Below are 23,774 nucleotides of genomic sequence, written 5' to 3'. Positions count from 1 at the left end.
GCGATTTACGTAAGCTTTTTGCATCATGTCCCCTGGAGACAAGCTGCCATATAAAGTCACAGTCATAATTTCTGTCTCTTCTCTCCTTAAGGCATTGTGTGTGTGTGTGTGTGTGTGTGTGTGTGTGTGTGTGTGTGTGTGTGTGTGTGTGTGTGTGTGTGTGTGTGTGTGTGTGTGTGTGTGTGTGTGAGACCAAGATGGAGTAGGATATTCTTTATCACAGTCATCAAGGGTATTTGGTGGTGCTGGTGGGGGGCTGTGTGTTATATTAGGCTCACTGTGTTTCCTTGAGCATGGGTTTGCTATTTATAGTTTAGCTCAAATTCTAACAACCTGCACTCCGAGACAGAGATATTGTCTATGTGTGTGTGTGTGTGTGTGTGTGTGTGTGTGTGTGTGTGTGTGTGTGTGTGTGTGTGTGTGTGAGAGAGCGAGAGAGAGAGAAAGAGAGAGAAGAAATACGTTGTGGTAAAAATTTATGTATAGTTAAGTTATAGCTGCAGCAATGGCTTTCTATAGGCCTGTGGAAAACATTCTCTTAAAACATTAAATTTACACAACTATTTACTTGTGCTAGCTGCTGGACCGCAACAGACTACACCTGCTGAATCCACTGAATTTTTTTATAGTCTCTTAAAGAGCCCATTTTTCAGTCCTCTCATTAAGTTGAAAATCAGACATACTGTAACAATAAGACGGACAATAAATTCTGCTCGTTCGGATTAGAAAATGACACAAATACAGTTACAAAGATACTGATAGTGACAGCTTTATATTTCTGACATTATGGGCCTGATAAAAGAAGGACTCGGTGGAGGGCCTAGGCACATTGTAAGGTGATTTTTTTTATTCCACCATGAAGGGCAAGTCAAGGATTGCTTTTATGTGAATAGCGAGACTCAAGAACAGTCCAGTAATTCCCCTTTTTCTTCTGTAGATCCACAAATTAGAATATCAGTACCATTTACAGTGAGAGTGTAATGACAGCAGAATAGCTGTCAGTGAAACTGAATATTGTGTATATATTAAATGTATGAATTCCCTGTATTTGTACACTATAATTATGAATGAATTATCCATCACTGTTTTGTCTGTCTTCTCATTTCAGGACAAAGCAAAGTGCTGCATCACATTGTCCCCTGAACACGCACAGTTCCACACTTGATGGACATAAAATGTGTTCTGTTACTCCTCTTTAACTGTTGGCCAAAGCAGACATGATCCAAGATGACATGATCCTTCTACGAAGACCTCAATTCATTTCTGGCAATTCGCAATTACGCATGGATGACCGATGAGCAGCAGGCTTTGTCTCAGGACTAAACCAGAATGAATTTACGGCAGCAGTTTAGCGACGGCCCATGAAAATTTTGTTAGCACCTTTTCCATAATAAGTATTTAATTTCCTGTTTGTCATTACATTTACGAACCCAAGGCACTCTGAAAAAGAAACACCTCAGTATATATCTGTGTTAAATGTTATGCACGGAAACGTCTGATTATGCATGTACCGCTGTGAATGTGTTCTAAAATTTACTATTCAATACAATATTATAGTTATAATACTGGTATTCAGGCCATCAGTGTTTGATTGATTTATAGATTCTATTGTTTACAGCAAACAATTTTCCTGTCTACACCTGTCAACAAAGCAGTGTAATTGCCAAATGAGGCCTTGCTGTAAACAGACAATTTGACAACAACAACAACAAAAAACGAGACAAAACAACAATTAGAAAAAGACAATACAAATTTTTTGCTGTACAGCTAGATACTGCTATTTTGTGATTTCTTGAAAATTCCATTTGCATTCCCCGCTGTCCGTTCTCAGGATGAGTAGCAAGTCGGATACAGATGGCGTGGTCTACACGGTGGAGGAACTAGAATGTAAGATATGTTATAGCCGCTATGATGCACGTGCTCGCAAGCCAAAGTTACTGGCGTGCCTGCACCGCGTTTGCGCTCGGTGCCTGAAGAAGATGGCTGAAATGGAATCATCACCTGGCACTGTCAGCTGTCCATTCTGTCGCCATCAGACGCACGTGCCCGATGAGGAAATCTGGCTTCTGCAAGATGACAGTAACATCATGGCCATCCTCTCTTACCAGGAGCAAATCCGAAAGAGTGGCTCAATGCCTGTAGGTGAGGTTCTGCTCACCCCAAACAGTCTAAGTGGAGGAGAAATAGGAACAGGTGGAGAAGGAGGTGGAGAGCAGTCTCACAGTTCCTCAGACTGCCTGGTTATCACTATCATGGAGGTTCCAGGGGAGTCAACATCAGCCGACACCAGTGGGATGCTGAACATGGTGCGACTGTATCGGCCAGCAAGCTTGGACTCGCTGCCATGCCATGTGCCTGTACAGAAGTGGCGCTCATGGACGTCACGCTCTGTGCCTCGTTTTGTCATGGGCTTCCTCTGCCTGTTGTACTTCAGCTCGCTGCCCCTGGGCATCTATCTACTCATGATTCAGCAACTCACATTGGGAGTGATCCTCGTCAGCCTGGTCCCCTCCACCCTCGTCCTCTGTGTGTTCTACGGGTTCTGTCAGTGTCTGTGCCATGAGATCATGGAGGCAATTGCCACGTAGACACTGCATAGGTTCTGTGTGATTTGTCAGTCTTTAGACAGTGTGAACTGAGCCAAAATCACAGATCTGATCATTCTGCTCATCGACTATTGCACTGGAATTTACCAGCATTTAGAACTGTACTTTAAACCATCAGTTCATACAAACGGCAATACATACATCTGAATGAGCAGTAACATCCTGACACCCAATGCAGGTTGTCTGTATTGAGCTACGGCTGCCTCAAATTGCTGTTTTGATTTGTTTGTTGGTTTGTTTGTTTGTTTGTTTGTTTGTTTCTATTCTGTACCTGTTAGCTCAGGCTTAACATGACTGTGATCCTTTTACGTACCACTAATGAGGAAATGAGATTCATATCTAACATGGACTCTGTTCCATAATGTAAACTATGTCCTTCCTACTTTTTGACAATCCATTTGTTGTGTAACTTAAAAAAATATAGTCTCCATATACTTGTCAAAGTTCCTAGTTGCCTTTGTAAGGCATGCAAATTCCCGAGCTATATTTTAATGTTGTATAAATATAAAATAATGTGTTTGTCATTGCTATGAGAATGAACAAATGCCTTCAGATCATCCAAACTGTTAATAGATATTCAATAAAGACTGGAAAACACTATATAATGGATATCAGTTAATGGAATTTTGACAAACTGATGATATAGACACAGCAAGCAGAATCTGCAAGTACAGTAATCCCCCGCTTTACCTCGGTTCGAATCTCGCGCCCCCGATTTATCACTAATTTGCATTTGCCACATAACTAATTTGTTTAGCTGATTTTCCCGGTCTCTCGCGGATAGCTCGACGATAGACCAAAAAAAGTTTTTTTTTTTAAACGAGTTTTATGTTGAAATAATGACATTTATTAATAACAATATAATTATAATTTATAAAATGAAGTAAAATGTTAATACAGTACAGTACTGTGTACATAAAATAGCATTTTTTTAGAGGTCTTTTGTTTATCGCAGACGGTTTTAGAACGTAACCACCGGGGGATAACTGTATTGCAAATAGTTCAATCACTCTGGATTTTCATTATTGGACCAGAGAGAATATACAGGACTAGATATAATAATTATTCAAAGGGGAGAAATGTACTTTTTTTTTTAAGTTGACAACAAAACCAGAATGTTTAAAGACAAATGAAAAGTGTTCAAATTTCTTCAAAAATAATTAGAATTGAAGAATATAATAATTTTTATTTGAAATTGTGAATAAAAACAGAATGCAATGATGTGGAAGTTTCCAATTAAAAAATTGTATTCAGAATACAACATAGATGACAAATGTTTAAACTAAGAAAATTTATAATTTTAAGGGAAAAATAAGTTGATTTAAATTTTCAACACATCTCAAAACAGTTGGGACAAGGCCAAGTTTACCACTGTGTGGCATCCCCTCTTCTTTTTATAACAGTCTGCAAACGTCTGGGGACTGAGGAGACAAGTTGCTCAAGTTTAGGAATAGGAATGTTGTCCCATTCTTGTCTAATACAGGCTTCTAGTTGCTCATCTGTCTTAGGTCTTCTTTGTTGCATCTTCCTCTTTATGATGCGCCAAATGTTTTCTATGGGTGAAAGATCTGGACTGCAGGCTGGCCATTTCAGTACCCGGATCCTTCATCTACGCAGCCATGATGTTGTAATTGATGAAGTATGTGATCTGGCATTGTCATGTTGGAAAATGCAAGGTCTTCCATGAAGGAGACGACGTCTGGATGGGAGCATATGTTGTTCTTGAACTTGGATATACCTTTCAGCATTGATGGTGCATTTCCAGATGTGTAAGCTGCCACACTCACTCATGCAACTCCATACCATCAAAAATGCAGGCTTCTGAACTGAGCGCTGATAACAACTTGGGTTGTCCTTATTCTCTTTAGTCCGGATGACATGGCGTCCCAGTTTTCCAAAAAGAACTTTAAATTTTGATTCTTCTGACCACAGAACAGTTTTCCACTTTGCCACAGTCCATTTAAATGAGCCTTGGCCCAGAGAAAACGCCTGCGCGTCTGTATCATGTTTAGATATGGCTTCTTTTTTAACCTATAGAGTTTTAGCCGGCAACGGCGAATGGCACGGTGGATTGTGTTCACCCACAATGTATTCTGGAAGTATTCCTGAGCCCATGTTTTTCGATTACAGTAGCATTCCTGTATGTGATGCAGTGCCGTCTAAGGGCCCGAAGATCACAGACTTGACCCTTACGCACAGAGATTGTTCCAGATTCTCTGAATCTTTGGATGATATTTGCACTGTAGATGATGATAACTTCAAACTCTTTACAATTTTTTTTCTGAGAAACTCCTTTCTGATATTGGTGATCCTCTGCCCATCTTGACGTTTGAGAGACACTGCCACACTGAGAGGCTCTTTTTATACCCAATCATGTCGCCAGTTGACCTAATAAGTTGCAAATTGGTCCTCCAGCTGTTCCTTATATGTACATTTAACTTTTCCGGCCTGTTATTGCTATCTGTCCCAACTTTTTTGGAATGTGTAGCTCTCATAAAATCCAAAATGAGCCAATATTTGGCATGACATTTCAAAATGTCTCACTTTCAACATTTGATATTTTATCTATATTCTATTGTGAATAAAATATAAGTTTATGATATTTGTAAATTATTGCATTCCTTTTTTATTCACAATTTGTACAGTGCCCCAACTTTTTTGCAATTGGTTTGTAAATGAAATAGGGAAATGGGTGGGGAATTGCAATGCAATTTATAAAACAAGAATGATGGAAACACAAGTGGGTTTGCATATGGCAGTCATCAAACTCAACTTATTAAACATTTCAATTTAATTTCAATTTAATAAAACAATTAATTTAGGATAGCTTATTGCAGCTCTGATGTTTTGCTAACTGAATGAGCTAAGATGAGTAAAGTTGCTAAGGATACTACACTTGAGGGATATGGTGAGTGTCAAGGGCCCTCCTCATCTCCACACAACGTTCAAACTAGACTGAAGAGCCACAGGGGGGTCATCAAAGGTTCCTGGGCCTGTTCTCCTGCAGTCCCACGCTATTCTCCCAGATGGCACTTAACTGCGCCTAAAGCACACATACAAAACACAGGAACAAAGGAAGTCAGATATGGATTTGGCCTTGTACACTATAGAGAGTACTCCTCTTTCCATGATTGTGTTTATTTTAAGATGAGGTCTCCCTCGGATGTGTGACGTTTGCAGTCGTTCGGATTGGAGAGCATCAGCTGTGCTGCATAGGCCTAATTGAAGAAAGACTCCCCAAAGGCCAATAGCTTCCATGAAGCCATCGGAAAGGAAGTGGTGTGTTGGAAGATAACAGGGTGTTTGCCAGCTCAGATGTAGCCAAGCTGTGATGTGAGACTGTCAACACAATGGTGAGGATGAGAAGAAATGATGGCATCTTGAATTTGACTAAGGTAAAGATTCTTTTTCAAAACAGAAGCAACAAACAGCATAACTAAAGGATTTACTTACAAATTATTTTAGTTTATATTTTAGAATAGTGAAACTTGAGTTTATAATGGTTCCTCCATTGTAGTCTAACGTTTATGTGATCGTATTAATGTGAATAGCCGAACCATTAACTGTCTAATTGTTTTATTTATTTTTATCCAGTATCCTAATCAAGTGGTATAAAAATGTAAGATGTAAAGTCATTTTAAATGTTTTAGTAGTTTGATTGAACAGTTAATATTGGATTAAAATTTTACAATCTACACCAAAGTATTGGGATCTGTATAATGTGCTATGTTAAAATATAGGAATAATATATTAACCATTAATGTAACACTTTAAAGGAAAGAGATGATAATGTTTAGCTGGGAAGTCTTCTAAAGCTGGGAGCTTGCACTTTATGGAAAGTTTCTTCACCCAAAGTTGTTTTTGGAAGACGATCAGACTGACGCTGTGGTCAAGAGCCTCATTCCAGATGTGCTGAAACTTTAATCAGTTGGGGTTGTTGGAGCATGAATCGGTGGCGAAGGTCAGTGGGAGAGATCCAAGCCAGAAAAAAGCTAGTGAGTGAATGTGAGCAGGCGCAGGCCGCCTTCATCAAACTCAGCGCCTGCTTCCAACAAATGGCCACCTGCTTGGGGAGTAACACAGACAGCAGCCTTCTGAGAGACGAGCTGGAGGAAACCAGGGGGCAGGCCCATAAAATATGTACAGGTAAGAAAGAAGAGCCACTATATCAATATACAAGACTGTTGTTTTAAAACCAGAAATAGACAGTGGAAAGAAATAGCTGCTTGTACACACAGTACCATGCTAAATGCTTTTAGTTAAGAAACACAATACGTACTGTGCACAAGTCTCCAAAGTACTTAACAATAAAAGTCATGGAATTTCATGGTGTATGTCTTTTTATCAATGAAGAGGTTGGAGCTTCATCCATTCCCAATATTCTCATGGAGATATGCTCCTTCTCCTAACATTCTCAACAAGGAACAAATGTATTAGGATGTTGAAAATGATGACTCAAGAGACATCAGTTCCTGCTATGAAGCTATGTGTATTACCTTATAAGTAAAATCAATTCAAAATAAACACTATGTATTTTATTATATTTATGAAAAATCAAACATGGTTATTTATTAGCAGAAAATTTAAACTTTAATAATTAGGCATAATTACACGATGGCATCAAAAGGTTTCTAGACTAGCTCTGTTTACAAGAAAGTACTTTATGTATGTATACACACTATCAACTTCAAAATAGTCTTCTTGCACAGCAAAAATAATAATAATAATAATAATGATAATAATTATTCATAATTACCGGTACAGTGGCCGTCAGAATACGTAGGTTTTGCTCATCTTGAATTGTTCTCATTACATCCTAAATTCGGTAATAAGTCCAAACTAGCATATTTTACCTCAGATTTCTGCTGAAGAAATTACCTTGTCATTATTATGATGCATTTAAAACTTTTATACAACAATAAGGATACTTAATCATCCATATCTTTCGAATAGACATTTGGTATCACCCAGATGAGAATGGGTTCCCTCTTAATGCCTGGTTCCTCTCAAGGTTTCTTCCTTATGCCATCTCAGGGAGTTTTTCCTTGCCACAGTCGCCACCGGCTTGTTCATCAGGGACAACTTTGAGAGAACATCTTATTCATTCTTTATTGCCTCATTATCAGTGTAAAGCTGCTTTGAGACAATGTCCATTGTTAAATAAATAAAAATTAATCGAATTGTGTGTTACTCTGCATCAGCTAAACACATGGGTAAACTATCCATTTCTAACTTTACAACTCAGAATGGAGTATAGATTAAAAGGCAAAAGTTTATTAAATATTAAAGAAAGAAAGATGAGAACAGTTCCATTTGTTTATCATGCTCGTGTTACAGGGCTGCAAAGAAGGCTGCTGGACCTGCTGGTTGAAACAGAGCAAAAGCAGGACGACCGCGAGCAGGTCGAGCGCATCTGGGTGCTGCTCCTGTCAGCCTTGGAAAACTTTCAGCAGCAACTCAAAAGAGTCATTGCCCTCCAGGAGCTCTTTCCTATCGCTGTGAAAAAAGACAGACAGGCCCTGATTAACACAGGTGCTTCTGGAGGAGGCACCGAGGTAGCAGGACGTGCTGCCATGGTGCAGAGTCCCTGGGTGGTGAAAGAGTGCACAGAGAAGCCTGACTTGCAGGGACACGTGCTGGAGATTGAGACCCTGCTCCAGGAAATGCTTCAGAAGGTAAACGTACCGTTATGGTCAGTGAAGCCGATGCAGAAAGCCTGGGCTGAGGGAACACAAGAAGAAGATGATGACATCTTGGAGGAGATGATGGAGGTAGAAGTGGTGGCGCCGGATGGAAAATCAAGCTGCTGCAGTCATTCCAAATGTAGGCTTAGATGCATATTCTGTTTGCTCAACTAAATATCTTTTGGGTCATGTAACTAGTGAAAAGTCTTAAATCCCCAAATAATTTGACATGTCTTGGTTTTTATTATGAAATCGTTTATTCATGGTCCTTGGTGGATCTGGGAAACACCAAGCGTCCATCTATTTCACAATTCACAGTAGCGTAGCGGTGAATTTTCTAAGTAAACTATACTGCCCCCTATCTGCAAACACTACTATAAAAAAAATTATGGTTTCAAGATGGACCTACAAGACACACCAATTATCACATTGTGCTAAATTGTGGGAAAAAAATAAATAGATCTTATGAGTGGGGGTAAAGAAAAATCTTTTTCCACATATAGTGTATTTCTTACTATTCATTCCAATTTATCTGAAAATGTAGAGATAAGGCCACACTGCATAGATCACTCAGTAATAAGTGGTTTAAGCCATCAATGTACATGCTTTAGAGCAGGGCTTCTCATTTTGAAGTAATCTTTAACTGTAAAGTGAATTAATTTAATAAATATTCTTTAACTTTGCACATTGAGAGAGAGAGATCTATTCCTGATTTTTTTCACTAACAGACTATATTTGCTTCACACCAACAGCATTTTTTGCTTCTTTTTAAATGTTGGATTGGATTAAACCCATTCAAACCCCCTTGGCCACATTTCAGAATAATGAACACAATATAAATTATTTAGGTCTAAACGTTGACTTATACACAGCTTTATTGGAATTAATTGAACAAATACAGTGCAAATTCTGAATGCTATTTTATTGAGACAGGTTTATTCAACATACAAATATAATACAGAAACAGACTCAGCATTTCAAATTTACATGGTCATGGGCAAAAACAAAAGCAATGAAGTTACACAGTGAGATAAAACAGAAGAGGCAGATTTGCCCGATTTTGTGGGTCAATTCTTGTAGGTTGAGTGCAAATGGGCTTTAAAAGCTGGAATAATAAACAGAAAGTGTTCATTTACACTTATGAAACAGTACATACAAGTTACTTCACCACAGAAATAAGGAAAAAACTACAACTATTTACCTTCCTGGTTATCCCATAATTCTGCAGCTGCAGAGTTCATAGGGCTATCGTTGTTGGGTTCTTAAATAAAAAGAAGAGAGAAAAAGCGAAGAGTAAACAATGAGTCATCACATCTAGTAACTGCTTTGAATAATTATGAATAAAAATCTGTAGTATATATAAAAAACAAAAAAAAACAAAAACATTACCTCCAAGTAAACTCTGAATAGAGAGCAGAATGGATCGAACATCATAAAGAGCAGACCATTTCTCTTTCAAAATGTCTAAGCAAATAAACCCATTTTCATCAACATTTGGATGGAAACAGGGAGTGACGAATTTCACCCGAGGAGCGTTGTATGGGTATCCGCTGGGAAACTCCAAAGAGAGCTTATACCTCAAACCGTCATACACCTCAACAGGAAAAAACAAACAAAAAAAGTTTGCATGCAAAATTAATATTGGTTTTCTATACTGGAACACTCTAATATGTACGTGCAGCAAACATGGCATTAAAGGGAAAAAAAAAAAAACAACAACAAAACTTACTGTTCCCTGAGCGCCATCTATTGTGCCAATCCATTTAAAGAGATTGTCAGACTCTGGGAATGCTGAAATTCCTTTGTCTCCTGACATCTACAATACACAATAAAATATTTGAAGGCAAATTAATCATTATTATTAATATAATAAGTTATTGTTAATTAAAATGAACAGTTTGAACAGTTAACTCTGAGGACTCACCATGAGCGTCATCAGCTCTTGTTGAAGCCTGGGAAGAAGAAGGAAAGAGTCGCAATCAGGAATTTGCACACATTCAGTACCAAATAAACATTAAAATGATCCTTCAAGTTTTCGATTGAAGAGCCTGATCCACAGACAGACAGACAGACAGACAGACAGACAGACAGACAGACAGACAGACACAGTTGACTGAGTACAACGAGTGCACTTTGTAAACAGTTTTTGGAAGCTTTGAGGAAACCAGAGACCCCAGTGAGAAGTGGTAACTCAGTGGTTAAGGTGTAGGATTTGGAGTCAGAAGATAAGCTTAAAACCCAATACCACTATGAGGTCACTGCTTGATCCTTAACTGCTCAGGTGTGTGTGTAAGATATTTAAGATATATGACATACAAGATCCTTGTATTTCATGCTGGATAAGGATGTCTGTCAAATGTTAAATGTAGAATCCATGGGGGGAAAAAAACAAGGTGAGGAGGAAACCCTAAATTTGTGAGAATGACCTCTCTGTTGTAGTGTGCTTTGTTGTGAGTGTGTGTGTGTGTGTGTGTGTGTGTGTGTGTGTGTGTGTGTGTTAAACACAGTGTTGTTCTCTCGCTGTCTGAATGCAGCGTCTCATCACTCACACACCTTTTGGTAACGGAGCCCTTGGACACACTTCCGGCAGTTTCGTTTCCTTTTAACGCGGCTGTGGAAGAAGCTGCAGCAGGATCCAGGTTCTGGGAGGCCATCGCTTACAGTCTAAACAAACCGAAATCACAGTCTGAATCTTCAACCTCAACAAGTGTCCAAAACCACAGATTAATATGCACACCGGAAGTGGCGAGTTTTATCTGAGGGGAAACCGGTGAATATTTCTGAGAGCTCGAACAAACAAGCGGATTTTGCAGATGCGCAAAATCGATGGTTTTCACCAAGAAAACATTTTCTATTTGATATTTTAAAAATATTAGTTTGGCTCAGTGGGGAATTTGGAGCGACTGAGCTGAACAGGCTTTCAGGTGGACTTCTGGAAGCTCCAACCGGCTGCAGCAGCGTCGATAAGACCGCAGTGAAAGCTTAACGTTAGCTAGCATTGAGCCGAGCAGCGACAAAACAAGCACACTAATCCGGCAATCCACTTTAAAATCTAAAATATTATTGAGTACACGGTTATTAATATTCGTTGTACAAGAGAATAAAAAACATCAGCCCATACTAAAGGACTGTCATTAGTATCAGGGTAATAATATACCCTCTATGGGGTTAGCTTACTTAGCTAAGATTAATGTCTAGAACAGTGCGGCTGCAAGGTTCAACATAAATACCGTCTGATTCAAATCAAAATCTCCCTGACTGCATATTTATTGTGTGTATATATATATATATAGATAAATATTAATAAATAGATTATAATACAGGTAATACTGAAATCTACATTACCAGCTCTGCGGTCCTTGTGCCAACAGTTACTACCGGAGTTCAGTCAAAATTTAAAAATCATATCCCGCCCCCCCGTTTAAACTTTCTTTCTCAACCCCGTGTCCCCGCCTACAAACACTGCGTCCACCAATCACAGCCGAGTTTCCAAAACACACCGGGCGGGTTTTAGCGACTTTCTATGACGCACGTCAAAAAGCCTCCAAGCTGATTGGACGACGCGTTTACATTGGCGTGTCTATAACCGTTGGTGATGCCTATGCAGCAGAACAGACCCAACACGTTGCCGAAGTTTGATCACACGCCACATTTAAGAAGACAAGGGGAAATCAGTTTCACACAATAGACCGGCTCGCACAAAAAAAGCTTTTTTAATTGAATTTTTTGTTGTTGTTTTAAAATAACATTTCCCACCATTTTTCTGTAAAACATGTAATTGTCAAATACTGTTCTCATTCAGCCACCAAACAGGACAAGTCAAAAAATGTTGGACATCTTATTACTACACTACAGCTACATTTGCTAAATAAACGTTTCCTTTCCCCCTTAAACATTTTAACCTGACTAAAAATGGGTAGGGATAAGTTAATTGAATTCCCTTTGTGTGTACATGGGGGGAAAAAGATTTTCTGGTATCCTGTTAAAACCTTTTACAGGCTGTCAAAATGCTTCCATATAACTAAAGAGGGAAAAGTACTGGAAACAAGATCAGTGAGTGCATACATATGCAGACAACCTCCCATAAAAAACCTGTGTAAGAAAATACATGCTGTATATACACAGATATTTAAAGCTACTTTTCTGATTAATGTGAAAAAAAAAAATCTGTCTGATATAATCTCTAATAATACTGAGTTATTAAACCCTAACAGTTCACACATTTCCAGCATCTATGTGCACACAAAGTAAAAATCGCTAAACTTGATTCTAAGGCCAGTGTCTATTGTGTAATTAAAACAAACAAACAAATGCAAAACATTCACAGAAATAAAAATAATGGAAAATCTGTCTGAGATTCTTTTCATTGTGCATGGCCTGGTCCCTTTCAGAAGCAGACTTACTATGCCATTGGGAATCGTATGGATCAGAGCAAAACAACAGACCTGGGATCGGTTCTTATTGCCATTTACGAAAGAAATACTTTTTTAAAGATTAATAGATGTATGTTGGACAGTGTGTTGATCCTAAATCAGCATTTGTACCCTAAAAATTTAATGGTGCCAAGCTCCAAATTTCTTTTAATCCTTCTCGGATCTCTGAGCATCCATTGTCTTTTGCATCTTCTCCACCATCCAGACAGGAACCATAAAGGGCTTCAATTCATCCAATCTCAATTCAGGACAGTCTCTAAAAGAGGAAGAAATATTCATTAGATGATTGAATGAAATTATCATTGTTATGAAGCTTAGTCGGTTAACAGCATGTAAAAAAAAACAAAACAACAGAAAGTAAAATGTCCCGCAACAATGTAGGTTTTTGTTTTTGTAGCAGCCAAACTAAGACTTAGATAAAACTATGCACAGCAAAAAGACATACGTTAGAAACTGCAGAATCATAAAGATATAGGCAAATCATAGACAACTTAAAACATTAAAAATAAGGTCACAATAACACGTTACCACAATATCTTTGAACCATTCTAGAAACAAATAGATGAGCAATAAAAAAAAAATCTATATTCAAAAAGGTGTGAATGTTTCAGCATATGCGCATATATATATATATATATATATAAAAGCAAACAAGTGTCTTATACAATCATCTGGATGCGTCTCATTTAAGATTCATTTAATTGCAACCCTGATTCTAGCGTTTCATTATGAAGGAGGCATGTAAAAATTTTATAAATATCATGCAATGACACAAATCCTGAACACATAGGGCTTTTGAGAAACTACATTCTGCATATAAAATACTGTACAAACATTTTAGGCAGGTGTGAAGAAATGCTGTAAAGTAAAAATGCTTTCAAAAATATGTATTTAGTTGTTTATTCTTTATCAATATAAAAAAAATGTGAGCAAAACAAAAGAAAAATCAATATTTGGTGTGTCCAAATCAAGAGCAATTCTTACACCAACGCTTTGTATACTTTGTAGATCAGAGTCAGGTGTATGGCTAACCAATTATACCAAGCAGGTGCTAATGATAATCAATTTCTTATGTAGGTTGAAACACAGTCATTACCTGAAACAGAAACAGCTGGTGAGAAACAGCCAAACTCTGCTAGTAAAGTGAGATTATGGAAGACAGTTTTTAATTTCATACACCGTGGCAAGACTGAGTACAGCAACTAGACACACGTAGTTATTCTGCATCAGCAAGGTTTCTCCCAGGCAAAGATTTCAAAACAGACTGAAGTTTAAAAATGTGTTTTAAGCTATTTTGAAAAATGCACAAAGAAATGGACTGTTGATGCAGTGGTCGGCCTCGAAACTTAATGTAGTGAATGAGACGCATATTGTGCTTAGGTCTCTTCAAAACCAGAAAATGCCACCAGCAAAAAACTGGTGGAAACCAGTGGGACCCAGGTAGATCTATCTACTGTCTAGCGAAGTCTGGCCAGAAGTGGTCTTCATGGAAGAATTGTGTCGAAAAAGCCATTCCTCAGACATGGAAATAAGGCTAAGTATGCATGAAAACATCAAAACGGGGGTCAAAAAATTGGCAGCAGGTGCTCTGGACTGGAGTCAACATTTTAAATATTTGGTTTTAGCAGGAGGGAAGTTGTTTGCTAAAAGGCTGGAGAGCAGTACAACAATGAGTGTCTGCAGGCAACAGTAAAGCATGGTGGAGGGTTCCTTGCAAGTTTGGGGAGGAATTTCTGTAAATAAAGTTGGAGATTTGGTCAGGAAAATGGTGTCCTCAATGCTGAGAAATACAGGCAGATACTTATCCATCCTGCAATACCATCAGGGAGGCATCTGATTAACCAAAAATGTATTGTTCAGCAGAACAACTACCACAAATGCCAACTAAGAGGAGAACAAGGAGTCCTGGAAGTGATAGTTTGGCCCTCACAGAGCCCTGACCTCAACATCATTGAGTTTGTCTGGAATTACATGAAGAGACTGAAGAGGTTCAGAGGTTAGTTCTCCAAGATGTTTGGAACAACCTACCTGCCTAGTGTGCAAGTGTACATAGAGAAATCTATGCTGTTTTGCAGGCACAACAAATATTGATTTGGATTTATCTTGTGTATTTTATTTTCCATTTAATTTCATTGATTGATAAAAAAATAAACTATAAACACATTTACACTTTTGAAAGCATTCTCACAATTACAACATTTTTTCACACCTGCCTAAACTTTTGTACACTACTATATACAACACAGACATAGGTACACACACACAGTTAATATAATTTATGTAATATGAGGGAGGCGAGATTGAGATGGTTTGGACATGTGCAGAGGGGGGACATGGGGTATATCAGTAGAAAAATGCAGAGGATGGAGCCACCAGGAAGGAGGAAAAGAGGAAGGCCAAGGAGGTGGTTTATGGATGTGATGAGGGAAGACATGCAGGTAGTTGGTTTGAAAGAGGCAAATGTAGAGGACAGAGGGGTATGGAGACGGATGATCCGCTGTGGAGACCCCTAATGGGAGAAGCCGAAAGAAGAACAAGAAGACGACTACAAACAGATGCCTAAAGCTTTATCAGCACCTTCCACAATTATTGGCTTCATAAAAAGGAGTTGAAACCATATACAGCACACACCATACATTTCTACTCAAACAAGAAAGGTACTTGTTATTTTTTTAAACTAGTATATGTGTAAAAAAAGGTAGATTGGTAATAAAACTGCAAACGTATTAGAAAGTCTATTGAACACTTGTATCCATGTCCTTTTTCTCTGAAGTGTACATAGGAATAAAAAGTGAATTGTAAGTATTCAAATCCCTTGATCATCAATTACAATGCACAGATCACATTGTTAATATAAAAATACCATCCATTACAATAAGGAACATACAAAAAGCCCCCTGAAGCAGGATTTCCCTCTTATAGTAAGGACGGTGAAGGAGAAGGGGGAAAAATGAGCCTAATGCTCAGCTTAGCTGTTTCTTGTTTATTATGAAACATGACAACCACTAGAACAGACCACTTTCACAACAACAAGCTCACAAAATGCAACCCAGCCTTCAGTCTTGTGGTCAGATGAGACCAATAAGAAAAACACCTGATACCTGCTGTAAATGGCGAAGCATCAGTGAAGCTTTGTGGCTGGTGGTTCAGGGGAAGTTGTTAAATCGGACAGGTATAAGGATATTTAGGCCCAAAACATGGGTATCTTTTTTTAAATGTGTGTGTGTGTGTGTGTGTGCATAATATGTGTAAAATATGCATGCACAGATTTCTACATATCAAATGTTATTGAACAAGCTCTTCTTCAGTGTATAGATTTAATCAAATCCCTCAAGATATACATACAAGAACCTGTCAAACCCTCTACTATTAAAAAACTGAAATTTAGATATCAGTGTGCACAACAAGGTGCTGAAAGTTGGACATGTGTTAGGGGAGCGCTAAACACTAATGGAGATGATGCCTTGCTTGATGCTTTGGCATGAGGAGTCTCAATTTTCTCCCTAATTTAGTCCTGGATCATTTCCACCGACCAGCCAGCTCTCGCCTCCCATACAGCAGCTACAAACCATTTTGAACTGCTGCTCATGCTGCGTCACAGGATAACTGGAGGGGGGTGAAAAGCACTTTGAGGACAGTGTAATCTTCCCCCTTCGAAATGCATAAACCCACAGATGCGCAGGATTGTCATAGTGATTTACAGGAGAATAGAGAGTATGAGCCTCCCATCCAAGGACCAGAGCCCTTTTTTTTCTCTTGGACTCCCAGCTATATATCACAGTGGCATTTCCTGGATTTAAACAAACAATCTCTAGGCAACAGTGCACCATTTTCCCTGTTGCACCACTTGGGATTGAACTGGGGCACATTTTAACAAAAACATTGAATCAGGTCTGAAATTTCAAATCTAATATGATCGCCAGATATTAGCAAACCTCTTGCATTCAATAATGCTCACTTTAGTATACTACATTATGAAATATAGCAGTGGGGTAGATAATAATGAGGGCTTTTCATTGCAACACTACTTTTTTGTTAAATAAGTTCTTAGAAATGTATGACATGCTTGATCTGCAACAAGGTGATGGCTTTGGGCTTTTTTTTTTTTTTTTTTTGGGGGGGGGGGTATGTTTTATGCAAAAAAAATTTAAATTAAAATGCAATTATCCCTCGCATTTTGTTCGTTTTTTTTTTAATTTACGTTCATAAAGAGTACAAATAATTGGTATTATGCTAAATTACCAGTTTTACTTCACTGTGGGTGTTATTTAACGTTGTGGGATCAAACAAGTACAGTAAAACAAACTACTTTCATATTAGGCACAGGGAACATTTAATGGGTTTAGTATTATTAACTTACTTATATTCCTCACTCAGGGCAAGGTCTTGGATGTCCTCTTCAATAAGAAGATATGCCTAAAAAAACATCCAAAAAGTCCCTTAAAAAAAGAATCATGAAATCTTAACATACGATATGTACAAACTGATTCTTACCATCTTTCCACCTGTGGCTCTCATATGTTGCCTCTCTGCAAGCCACTGCTTATCCTGAGCATCAGCAGCATACTGAAACACACACAAACACCGAAATTTAAAATGAACAATGCAGAAGCAAAATATAACATAGTAAACAGAGAAACTCACACTACCTTGAAGAGATCTGCATGTTTAATATAGATTCTTCCCCTGGTGCCTCCCATCCCTAAAGCTCTGCAATTCAAATATTTATTAGTTACATTTGTGATACAACACGAAAAGAACTCAAATTATACATAAGATCCATAGCCACAGAATGAAATTTCAATAAACTGAATCATTAGTATCTGATGGCCTGTGAAAGTCATTCACAGGGAGAAACTGGGACACATTCATATATTTATTTTGACTATTGAGCAGGTTTCTGGTTAACATTTCGCTGCTTAAAAAGTGACTTGAACAGTGGTGTGTAACTATCCAACACCCTGACATTCCCTATAATCAGTGGATTTTAAACCTTTTATATACCGTGCTATAATGACAAGATTTTCTGTCCTATGAAATTCTATCTTGAATCTGAAGTGCCTGAAACCCCAACATTATAAGGATCTCCTTGCTGAAACTGCCTTGGTTGATTGAAATGTATCATATAAGCAATCATGTGCTGGAAATGTGTCTGCTTGAACAAACATTTCAATTGGTTTTCTAGCTGCGAGTCGGGTAAAATAAATGGCTTGAATTTATTTACTTTGAAGGAGCAGGTTTTTGTGCCAGTTCATGGTTCTGTGACAGGCTTAGAGTAGTGATGTAATCTAAATGCTATTGGCTATTTAAAAATGGGAGAAGGCGTTTAATTTGTCCCAACCCGAATTAATCTAACTTCTTATAAAACAAAATCTTTACATGACGATAGCATAGGAACGATTATAAAGTATGTAGTTTTAAAACTTTGACGATTTCTTAAAACTACACTGTCCAAGTGCGTTATTGTCAGAAATAACCCAATCGCTAACAGCCATTTTTTTTTTCTTTGTCTTGTCAGCCGTTTTAACCGAATTTTGACCAATCTGCCAATTCAAATCCTTAAGCTAGCTGCACCCAATCATAAGACAGCTACTAGCCTAGTAATTTGCTGGTGAAATGTTCTACAAAACACATAAGCCACAGCATCACTGCTTACATGTTACAGTTCAACTAAGCACACTCAGAGGAAAGCTCTACAACTTAGTTTGTGTTAAGGGTAATGGCAACTTTTCCAGTCAGAAAGCACAGATTTGTTATATAAGGCTTTCTTACATATTGCTGTATCATTGCCAGGACTCTGTCTTGCAATCTCGCATACACAATGTTTGAATTAAAACAGCATATGTCGGTTTCTGTATTTGACAGCAACTAAAATTTTAAATATATTACACATTGTGCAATTTTTTATTTATTTATTTTTTTTTTTATACATGTTTCTAGATAAAAAGTGTCTAACAATCGCATCCAGTGGTGAGTTTAGTCTCAATCTATTCGAAAAAGTTACCATGGAAACAATTAATTTAATAAAAACTTACTTGTTTGCCCTGGATCCTAAAACAAATGTGCTTTTTTCACTCAGCCGGGCGGGATCCCACTGCCGAAATAAACCCCATATTTAAAATGTGTCAAATGCTCAAGTATACACAGACTATAGCTACATAATGTGATGAGTAAAACCATCTTTTTTTTTTTTACCTTCGGTCCCTCCCGCTTTATGGGCTCGACTATTTTGGGTTTCACCCTACAAAGATTAAGATAACATTTCTAAAATTACAACAAACATACAAACAGATATACATTTAAACCATCATTCCTCAACAATACTTACGGAGTACTGTACGTTACATTTCTGTCATAAGGTAGAGTGGGCAGAGGGGGACGGCCTTTCCTCTAAACACAGGTAAACAAAAGTGTCAGCAAGTATTTAGCAAATTAGACTAGAATTCAAAAGGCACTTTTTTGGCATCAGTGGTTTTCTGAAGCAAATAAGCCTTCCTGATTTTACAATAGAAAAAGTTATTGGTAGAAATAACAGCAGCAAATATTTTATATACAGTTAACCCCCTGATCACTCTCGTTTGAAACGTAACTAACAGCAAGTTGCATTTGAAACTAACAAATACATTAAAAAAAAAAAAAAAAAAAAACATTATTGTATTAAAGTGACAATGTCTAGATGAATTCACTAAGGTATCATAGGGGCTTCGTCCAAAATCGGCCAATTTCCGAAACTCTAAGAACGTAACCCCTGCGAGTTCCAGAGGACCACTGTATATAATATTTTAATTTCCTATTTCCTTTTACCTTTTTAGGGATTGGGCTTCCTCTTTGGCTGGAATCATCATCCATCTGCCGTGAGCGCTGAGGAGTGAAAGAGTTTTGTGACACCTCGCCGAAGAATCTTTAGATTTAAATGCCTAATTATAACATATGTTGTTACACTGTCACTACACTGACAATCACAGAATGGGACCAGCATATTTTGTCAAAACGGTGAAAGAATGTGTGGTGGTCAGAAAAAACCCATCAAATGTCACTGTGGCAGAAATCTACAAAACAACTATAAAAGGACAAAATTATTCAGATTTCAGCAGGGAAACTATTTTCTAACCAGGTCTTGCCTGCAAAACACTTATGTTAGAAGCCATTTGAATAAATGCAGCAGTAGATGCAACCAAAGTTGCCTAAAGATCTAAATCATTACTAGCCAACTGTGTTTCTCGTAGCTTAAAGTTACAAGCCATAGCAAACTGGACATGAGTCTAATTAATTGAAGTTGTAACCAAACACCGGTTGTCAAAATGTCCATGATGCTGCTGTGCCATTACATCATCATCAAAACGAAGAACAATTCAGATTACAGCCAACATCCACAGATGACCTTAGACAAAGTTTGAAAAATGATCAAAACAACTTATTTTAAAAACCAGAAACTTAATCAACAGAACTGTTCCATAGTTCAGCAGTCAGGGCAGTAATCATAGAGCTGGCCATTCTGTCTCAACCATGAAATCTTTCCAATAAAATGTATCCCACAAAAAACTATGGAGCATCAATGGTCACCAAGTTTCTGACCTGCAGTTCTCAGAACTAGGGTTTTCTTCTGCAGAAGGTGAACTGTTCTCCTGAACCTCCACACACAGAACTAACTGATACTTACCTTTATAGATGGATCGAAAACAGGTCTTGTAGTTTTCTCTGCATCAGGAAAGAGCTGCTTGGCCTAGATGAAAAGATTTTCCCGTGCTTAACTTATACTCTTTCGTCTCAAGCTTTAAACATGTTTTTGTTTAAGCAGCGGGTTTGACATACGTGCTCTAAGCAGTTTCGACAAGCCTCTTTGATGAGCTGATCCGTCTGTACGTCCTCCCCCACGTTCTCCTTCACGTTGCTTGCTGCCTTCTCAAAAAACTGTGCAAAAGAAAGAACAACCGATATCACTTTCATTCGTTGTTCAGTTTTCCTCCAACATCATACAGGCTGCTCAGCGTTACCGAGTGTAACTTACCTTCATGTATTTTTTAAAGACTGCCAATATGTCATCGTTGAAGCTGGACTGTAGCACAGTTCGCAAGAGGTCCATAGAAATGACAGGATCTGTATAACTAGCACCCCCAAAGACATGGATTACTGTCAGAGACTAAGTATTAGGCACAGACATCACGGCTTTGTACAATTCACAGCTAGACGTAAAGACGGCTTAAATCATCTGGAAGACGTAGCAATCAATGAACTAAAATAAGTATGTTCAGAGTTACCTTACAGCCATCTGGGAGCGCCTACCCCTGCGCTGCACCTGTCTGTGCTTGATCATGATGTTCCAAGGGTTCTAGTGTACAAGGGAAAATAAATGCTGATAAATGCCAAAGTAAATACATGGTGACAAATCGGTGACTGAAGAAAGCACATGAACTTAGCAGGAAAATCTTCCTGGAAATGGAAAGAGATGCCATGTGTCATCAAATTCTTTATCACTAATGGGATTAAAGAATGGACCTGTCATGGAAACTACATTACTTATTGTATGATATATGGACATGACCATAGTCATTTTTTCAGACCTTAATATTGCCCTCTATGTTGCATGCTTGTTCACTTACAAAAAAATATCACATTTTAACCAGTTATGTAGCGCTGTTCACTCCAGAGCTGTCAAACAAGGGTACTGTAATGACCATGCATTCTAAATACATACACAATATTATTAAGTTGATACCCAATTTGCAGCTAAAACAGATTCCACAATATTTTAGAGTGTCTCTGTGCAAACATTTGCCCAGCCATCCATTAAAACAATTGTGAGATCAGGCACATATGTTGGACAACAAGGCCTGGCTCACAATCTCCATTCTAGGCCATTCCAAAGATGTTATATGGGGTTGAGGTCAGAGCTCTGAGCACACCAGTCAAGTTTTTCCTCATCAGATTCATCCAATCATGTTTTTATGGACCTTGCTTTGAACACAGAAAAAGGCCTTTTCCCAAACTGTACCCACATATTGGAAGCATATCTGTCAAAAATATAAGTAATATCTAGGTATCTAGAGCAAACATATTTCCCTTGAAACCCCAGAAAAACAGCACCATACCATTATCCCTTCTCCACCACACTTTATAGTTGGCACAATGTTCTCCTGACATACACCAAACCCAGATACGCCATGAGACACAGAAGTGTGATTTGTCACTCTAGTGAACATGCTTCCATTGCTCCAGAGTACAGTGGCAGCATGCTTTACACCACTCTATCTAATGATTGCACATAGTGACATAAGGCTTACATGCAGCAGCTCAACCATTAAAACCAATTCTTTGGAGCTCTCGCTTCACAGTGCTGAAATTAATGTCAGTGGAATCTTGGAACGCTTCAGCTATGCATTAGCCAAAGATTGGTGACTTGTGTGTACTGTGTGCATTTACATAAACTTCTGCTTCATGGCTGACTTGCTTCTTTTTCTAAACACTTACAATTTCCAATAATGCAACATAAAGTTGACTATAAAATATCTGGCAGGAGTGAAATTTCACAAACTGACTTCTTGCCAAGGTGGCATCCTATCAAGGTACCACACTTAAATTCACTAAGCTCTTTTCTTACATTTATGTAGTTTTATTTATTTAAATTTTTTAAAACAAATGTTAATAAATGCAGACTGCATGGCTGCTTGATTTATACACCCGTGTAGTATCACAATTATTCCTTGGACAATATATTGTCCAACAAAATCAGTGGTTTTATTTAGGAGTTCTCAAACATATGTAGTCAGAAACAACTAATAATAATTATAGATATATTCATTTCAACATTAAACCCATTCATTCCGAAGGGAAAATTCAAGCCAGCTGCTCAGAGCTCAATTGTTTGGACACTGAATCCACCACTACCTACCCTAGAAAAAGAAAATACCCCAAACAACTTCTTGGATATGTTTCATGGTTTTTGAGAAGCACTGCTTCACACGGATGTAAATGTTCTTGTGAGAGGAGACTGACATGAAATAAAGGGCCTGAGGAAGAGAACAGTGGAGTGGTGCAGCTCAGGCTGTCTCTGTTCAGGAAGTGACAGATGCAGCCTGTGAAACAGTACATTACTGAACAGTGTGCTTTATTAGGGCTCTACTAGGTTCAATACACACCATTCAACAGTATGCAGTTTTGAGCGGAACCAAGCGCTGTTTACGCACCAAAAAGAAAAAAATCCAAGTGAAAACGTTAAATGGTGGTGTAATAGCTAAATAACAGTTATAGACTGAGAACGAGGATGGAAAAATGAAAGCGGGAGACAGAGAGACAGAAAGACAGACAACTTCCTCCACGGGTGACTCACCATGGTCTGAACCTGCTGCTGCTCCCCAGCGTCCTGCTGAAGCCACTCTCTGCGTCCCTCACTCCTGTGCGCCCCCATTACCTCTTTCACCTCACTCGAAAGCTAGATTTCTCTCGTTTCAAAGAGATCAGCAGACTTCAAGATCTTTTCGATTCCCGATCGCACTTATCTACGTTAACACGAGCTGACAGCGAGCAAAAGCAAACGTACCTACTGCACTAATCGCTTTGACAATACTCTGCTCTGCAATTATAACCGATCTGCCACATGGTTCAAATACTGCGAATGACTTAATAAATCGATCTAATAAAAGAAAAGAAAGAACAACGCAAACGACCCAAGTTTATATGAGTTTCTCTGTCCCTGTGCGAGTCCCCCAAAAAAATTACAACGCAAAACGAATTCTATAATCAACTTCCGGTTGCACAATCGTGCCTTTCAACGTAAAAGTATGCGCATGCGCGTCCATGCCCAGGCCGTGCCAAACGATGGGGTTATTTGTACCAGCTGTTCCGCCATTACAGTAGAGGCATTTCCACTGCAGCTGTAGAGAAATCCAGTTTGGGTTATATGTATTTTTTTTTATATACTGTAGTAAGTGAGACTGATTGTAACCATTCATTGAGGAACTATAACGTCTACAAATGTGTTTGTAATGGTGCACACTTGGTATTTTCTACACTATAAAAACATGAAATATACCTCAAATGTACTCCAATGTTTC

The 23,774-nt window shown here is 38.3% G+C and overlaps 4 protein-coding genes across 4 annotated transcripts; 2 read left to right on the top strand and 2 right to left on the bottom strand.

Moving 5' to 3' along the window:
- Positions 1–1,832: 1,832 nt before the first annotated feature.
- On the top strand, positions 1,833–3,206 carry LOC310720351 (E3 ubiquitin-protein ligase RNF182; the record flags this gene model as incomplete). Its single annotated transcript, XM_083530880.1, has 1 exon — positions 1,833–3,206. One exon carries the CDS (start codon positions 1,833–1,835, stop codon positions 2,586–2,588), a length of 756 nt encoding a protein of 251 aa, XP_083387006.1. The 3' UTR covers positions 2,589–3,206.
- Positions 3,207–5,680: 2,474 nt separating this feature from the next.
- Positions 5,681–8,981, top strand: LOC310720360 (regulator of G-protein signaling 9-binding protein). The gene is made up of 2 exons (XM_083530891.1): positions 5,681–6,752; positions 7,944–8,981. Exons 1-2 carry the CDS (start codon positions 6,551–6,553, stop codon positions 8,462–8,464), a joined length of 723 nt encoding a protein of 240 aa, XP_083387017.1. The 5' UTR covers positions 5,681–6,550; the 3' UTR covers positions 8,465–8,981.
- A 216-nt stretch (positions 8,982–9,197) lies between these two features.
- On the bottom strand, positions 9,198–11,778 carry LOC310720431 (ubiquitin-conjugating enzyme E2 C-like). Its single transcript, XM_083530998.1, has 7 exons — positions 11,636–11,778; positions 10,844–10,954; positions 10,215–10,242; positions 10,020–10,106; positions 9,680–9,884; positions 9,492–9,551; positions 9,198–9,395 (listed from the first exon to the last, which is right to left on the bottom strand). The coding sequence occupies exons 2-7, from the start codon at positions 10,942–10,944 to the stop codon at positions 9,358–9,360; spliced, it is 519 nt and encodes a 172-aa protein (XP_083387124.1). The 5' UTR covers positions 10,945–10,954; positions 11,636–11,778; the 3' UTR covers positions 9,198–9,357.
- Positions 11,779–11,984: 206 nt separating this feature from the next.
- Positions 11,985–23,490, bottom strand: LOC310720282 (deoxynucleotidyltransferase terminal-interacting protein 1-like). Its single transcript, XM_083530747.1, has 13 exons — positions 23,051–23,490; positions 20,982–21,052; positions 20,732–20,828; positions 20,536–20,634; positions 20,384–20,446; positions 19,528–19,584; positions 19,052–19,113; positions 18,919–18,964; positions 18,759–18,817; positions 17,373–17,433; positions 17,218–17,289; positions 17,084–17,139; positions 11,985–12,979 (listed from the first exon to the last, which is right to left on the bottom strand). The coding sequence occupies exons 1-13, from the start codon at positions 23,126–23,128 to the stop codon at positions 12,871–12,873; spliced, it is 930 nt and encodes a 309-aa protein (XP_083386873.1). The 5' UTR covers positions 23,129–23,490; the 3' UTR covers positions 11,985–12,870.
- Between the last annotated feature and the right edge of the window lie 284 nt (positions 23,491–23,774).

Source organism: Silurus aristotelis, assembly GCF_946808225.1.
Source record: "Silurus aristotelis genome assembly, chromosome: 2".
Taxonomy (NCBI): domain Eukaryota; kingdom Metazoa; phylum Chordata; class Actinopteri; order Siluriformes; family Siluridae; genus Silurus; species Silurus aristotelis.
This window is presented reverse-complemented; position numbering and strand designations above follow the sequence as displayed.

Excerpts from the sequence above, each read along its gene's own strand:
- LOC310720282 (XM_083530747.1), bottom strand. The coding sequence starts at position 23,128 with ATGGGGGCGCACAGGAGTGAGGGACGCAGAGAGTGGCTTCAGCAGGAC. Across the intron at positions 20,829-20,981 it reads CGCTCCCAGATGGCTGTAAG|TTATACAGATCCTGTCATTT; the intron begins GTAACTCTGAAC and ends TGGGGGTGCTAG. Across the intron at positions 17,434-18,758 it reads TTAGGATCCAGGGCAAACAA|AGCTTTAGGGATGGGAGGCA; the intron begins GTAAGTTTTTAT and ends TTTGAATTGCAG.
- LOC310720431 (XM_083530998.1), bottom strand. The coding sequence starts at position 10,944 with ATGGCCTCCCAGAACCTGGATCCTGCTGCAGCTTCTTCCACAGCCGCG. Across the intron at positions 10,243-10,843 it reads AAGGGCTCCGTTACCAAAAG|GCTTCAACAAGAGCTGATGA; the intron begins GTGTGTGAGTGA and ends TCTTCTTCCCAG. Across the intron at positions 9,885-10,019 it reads TAGATGGCGCTCAGGGAACA|GTGTATGACGGTTTGAGGTA; the intron begins GTAAGTTTTGTT and ends TTTCCTGTTGAG.
- LOC310720360 (XM_083530891.1), top strand. The coding sequence starts at position 6,551 with ATGAATCGGTGGCGAAGGTCAGTGGGAGAGATCCAAGCCAGAAAAAAG. Across the intron at positions 6,753-7,943 it reads GGCCCATAAAATATGTACAG|GGCTGCAAAGAAGGCTGCTG; the intron begins GTAAGAAAGAAG and ends CTCGTGTTACAG.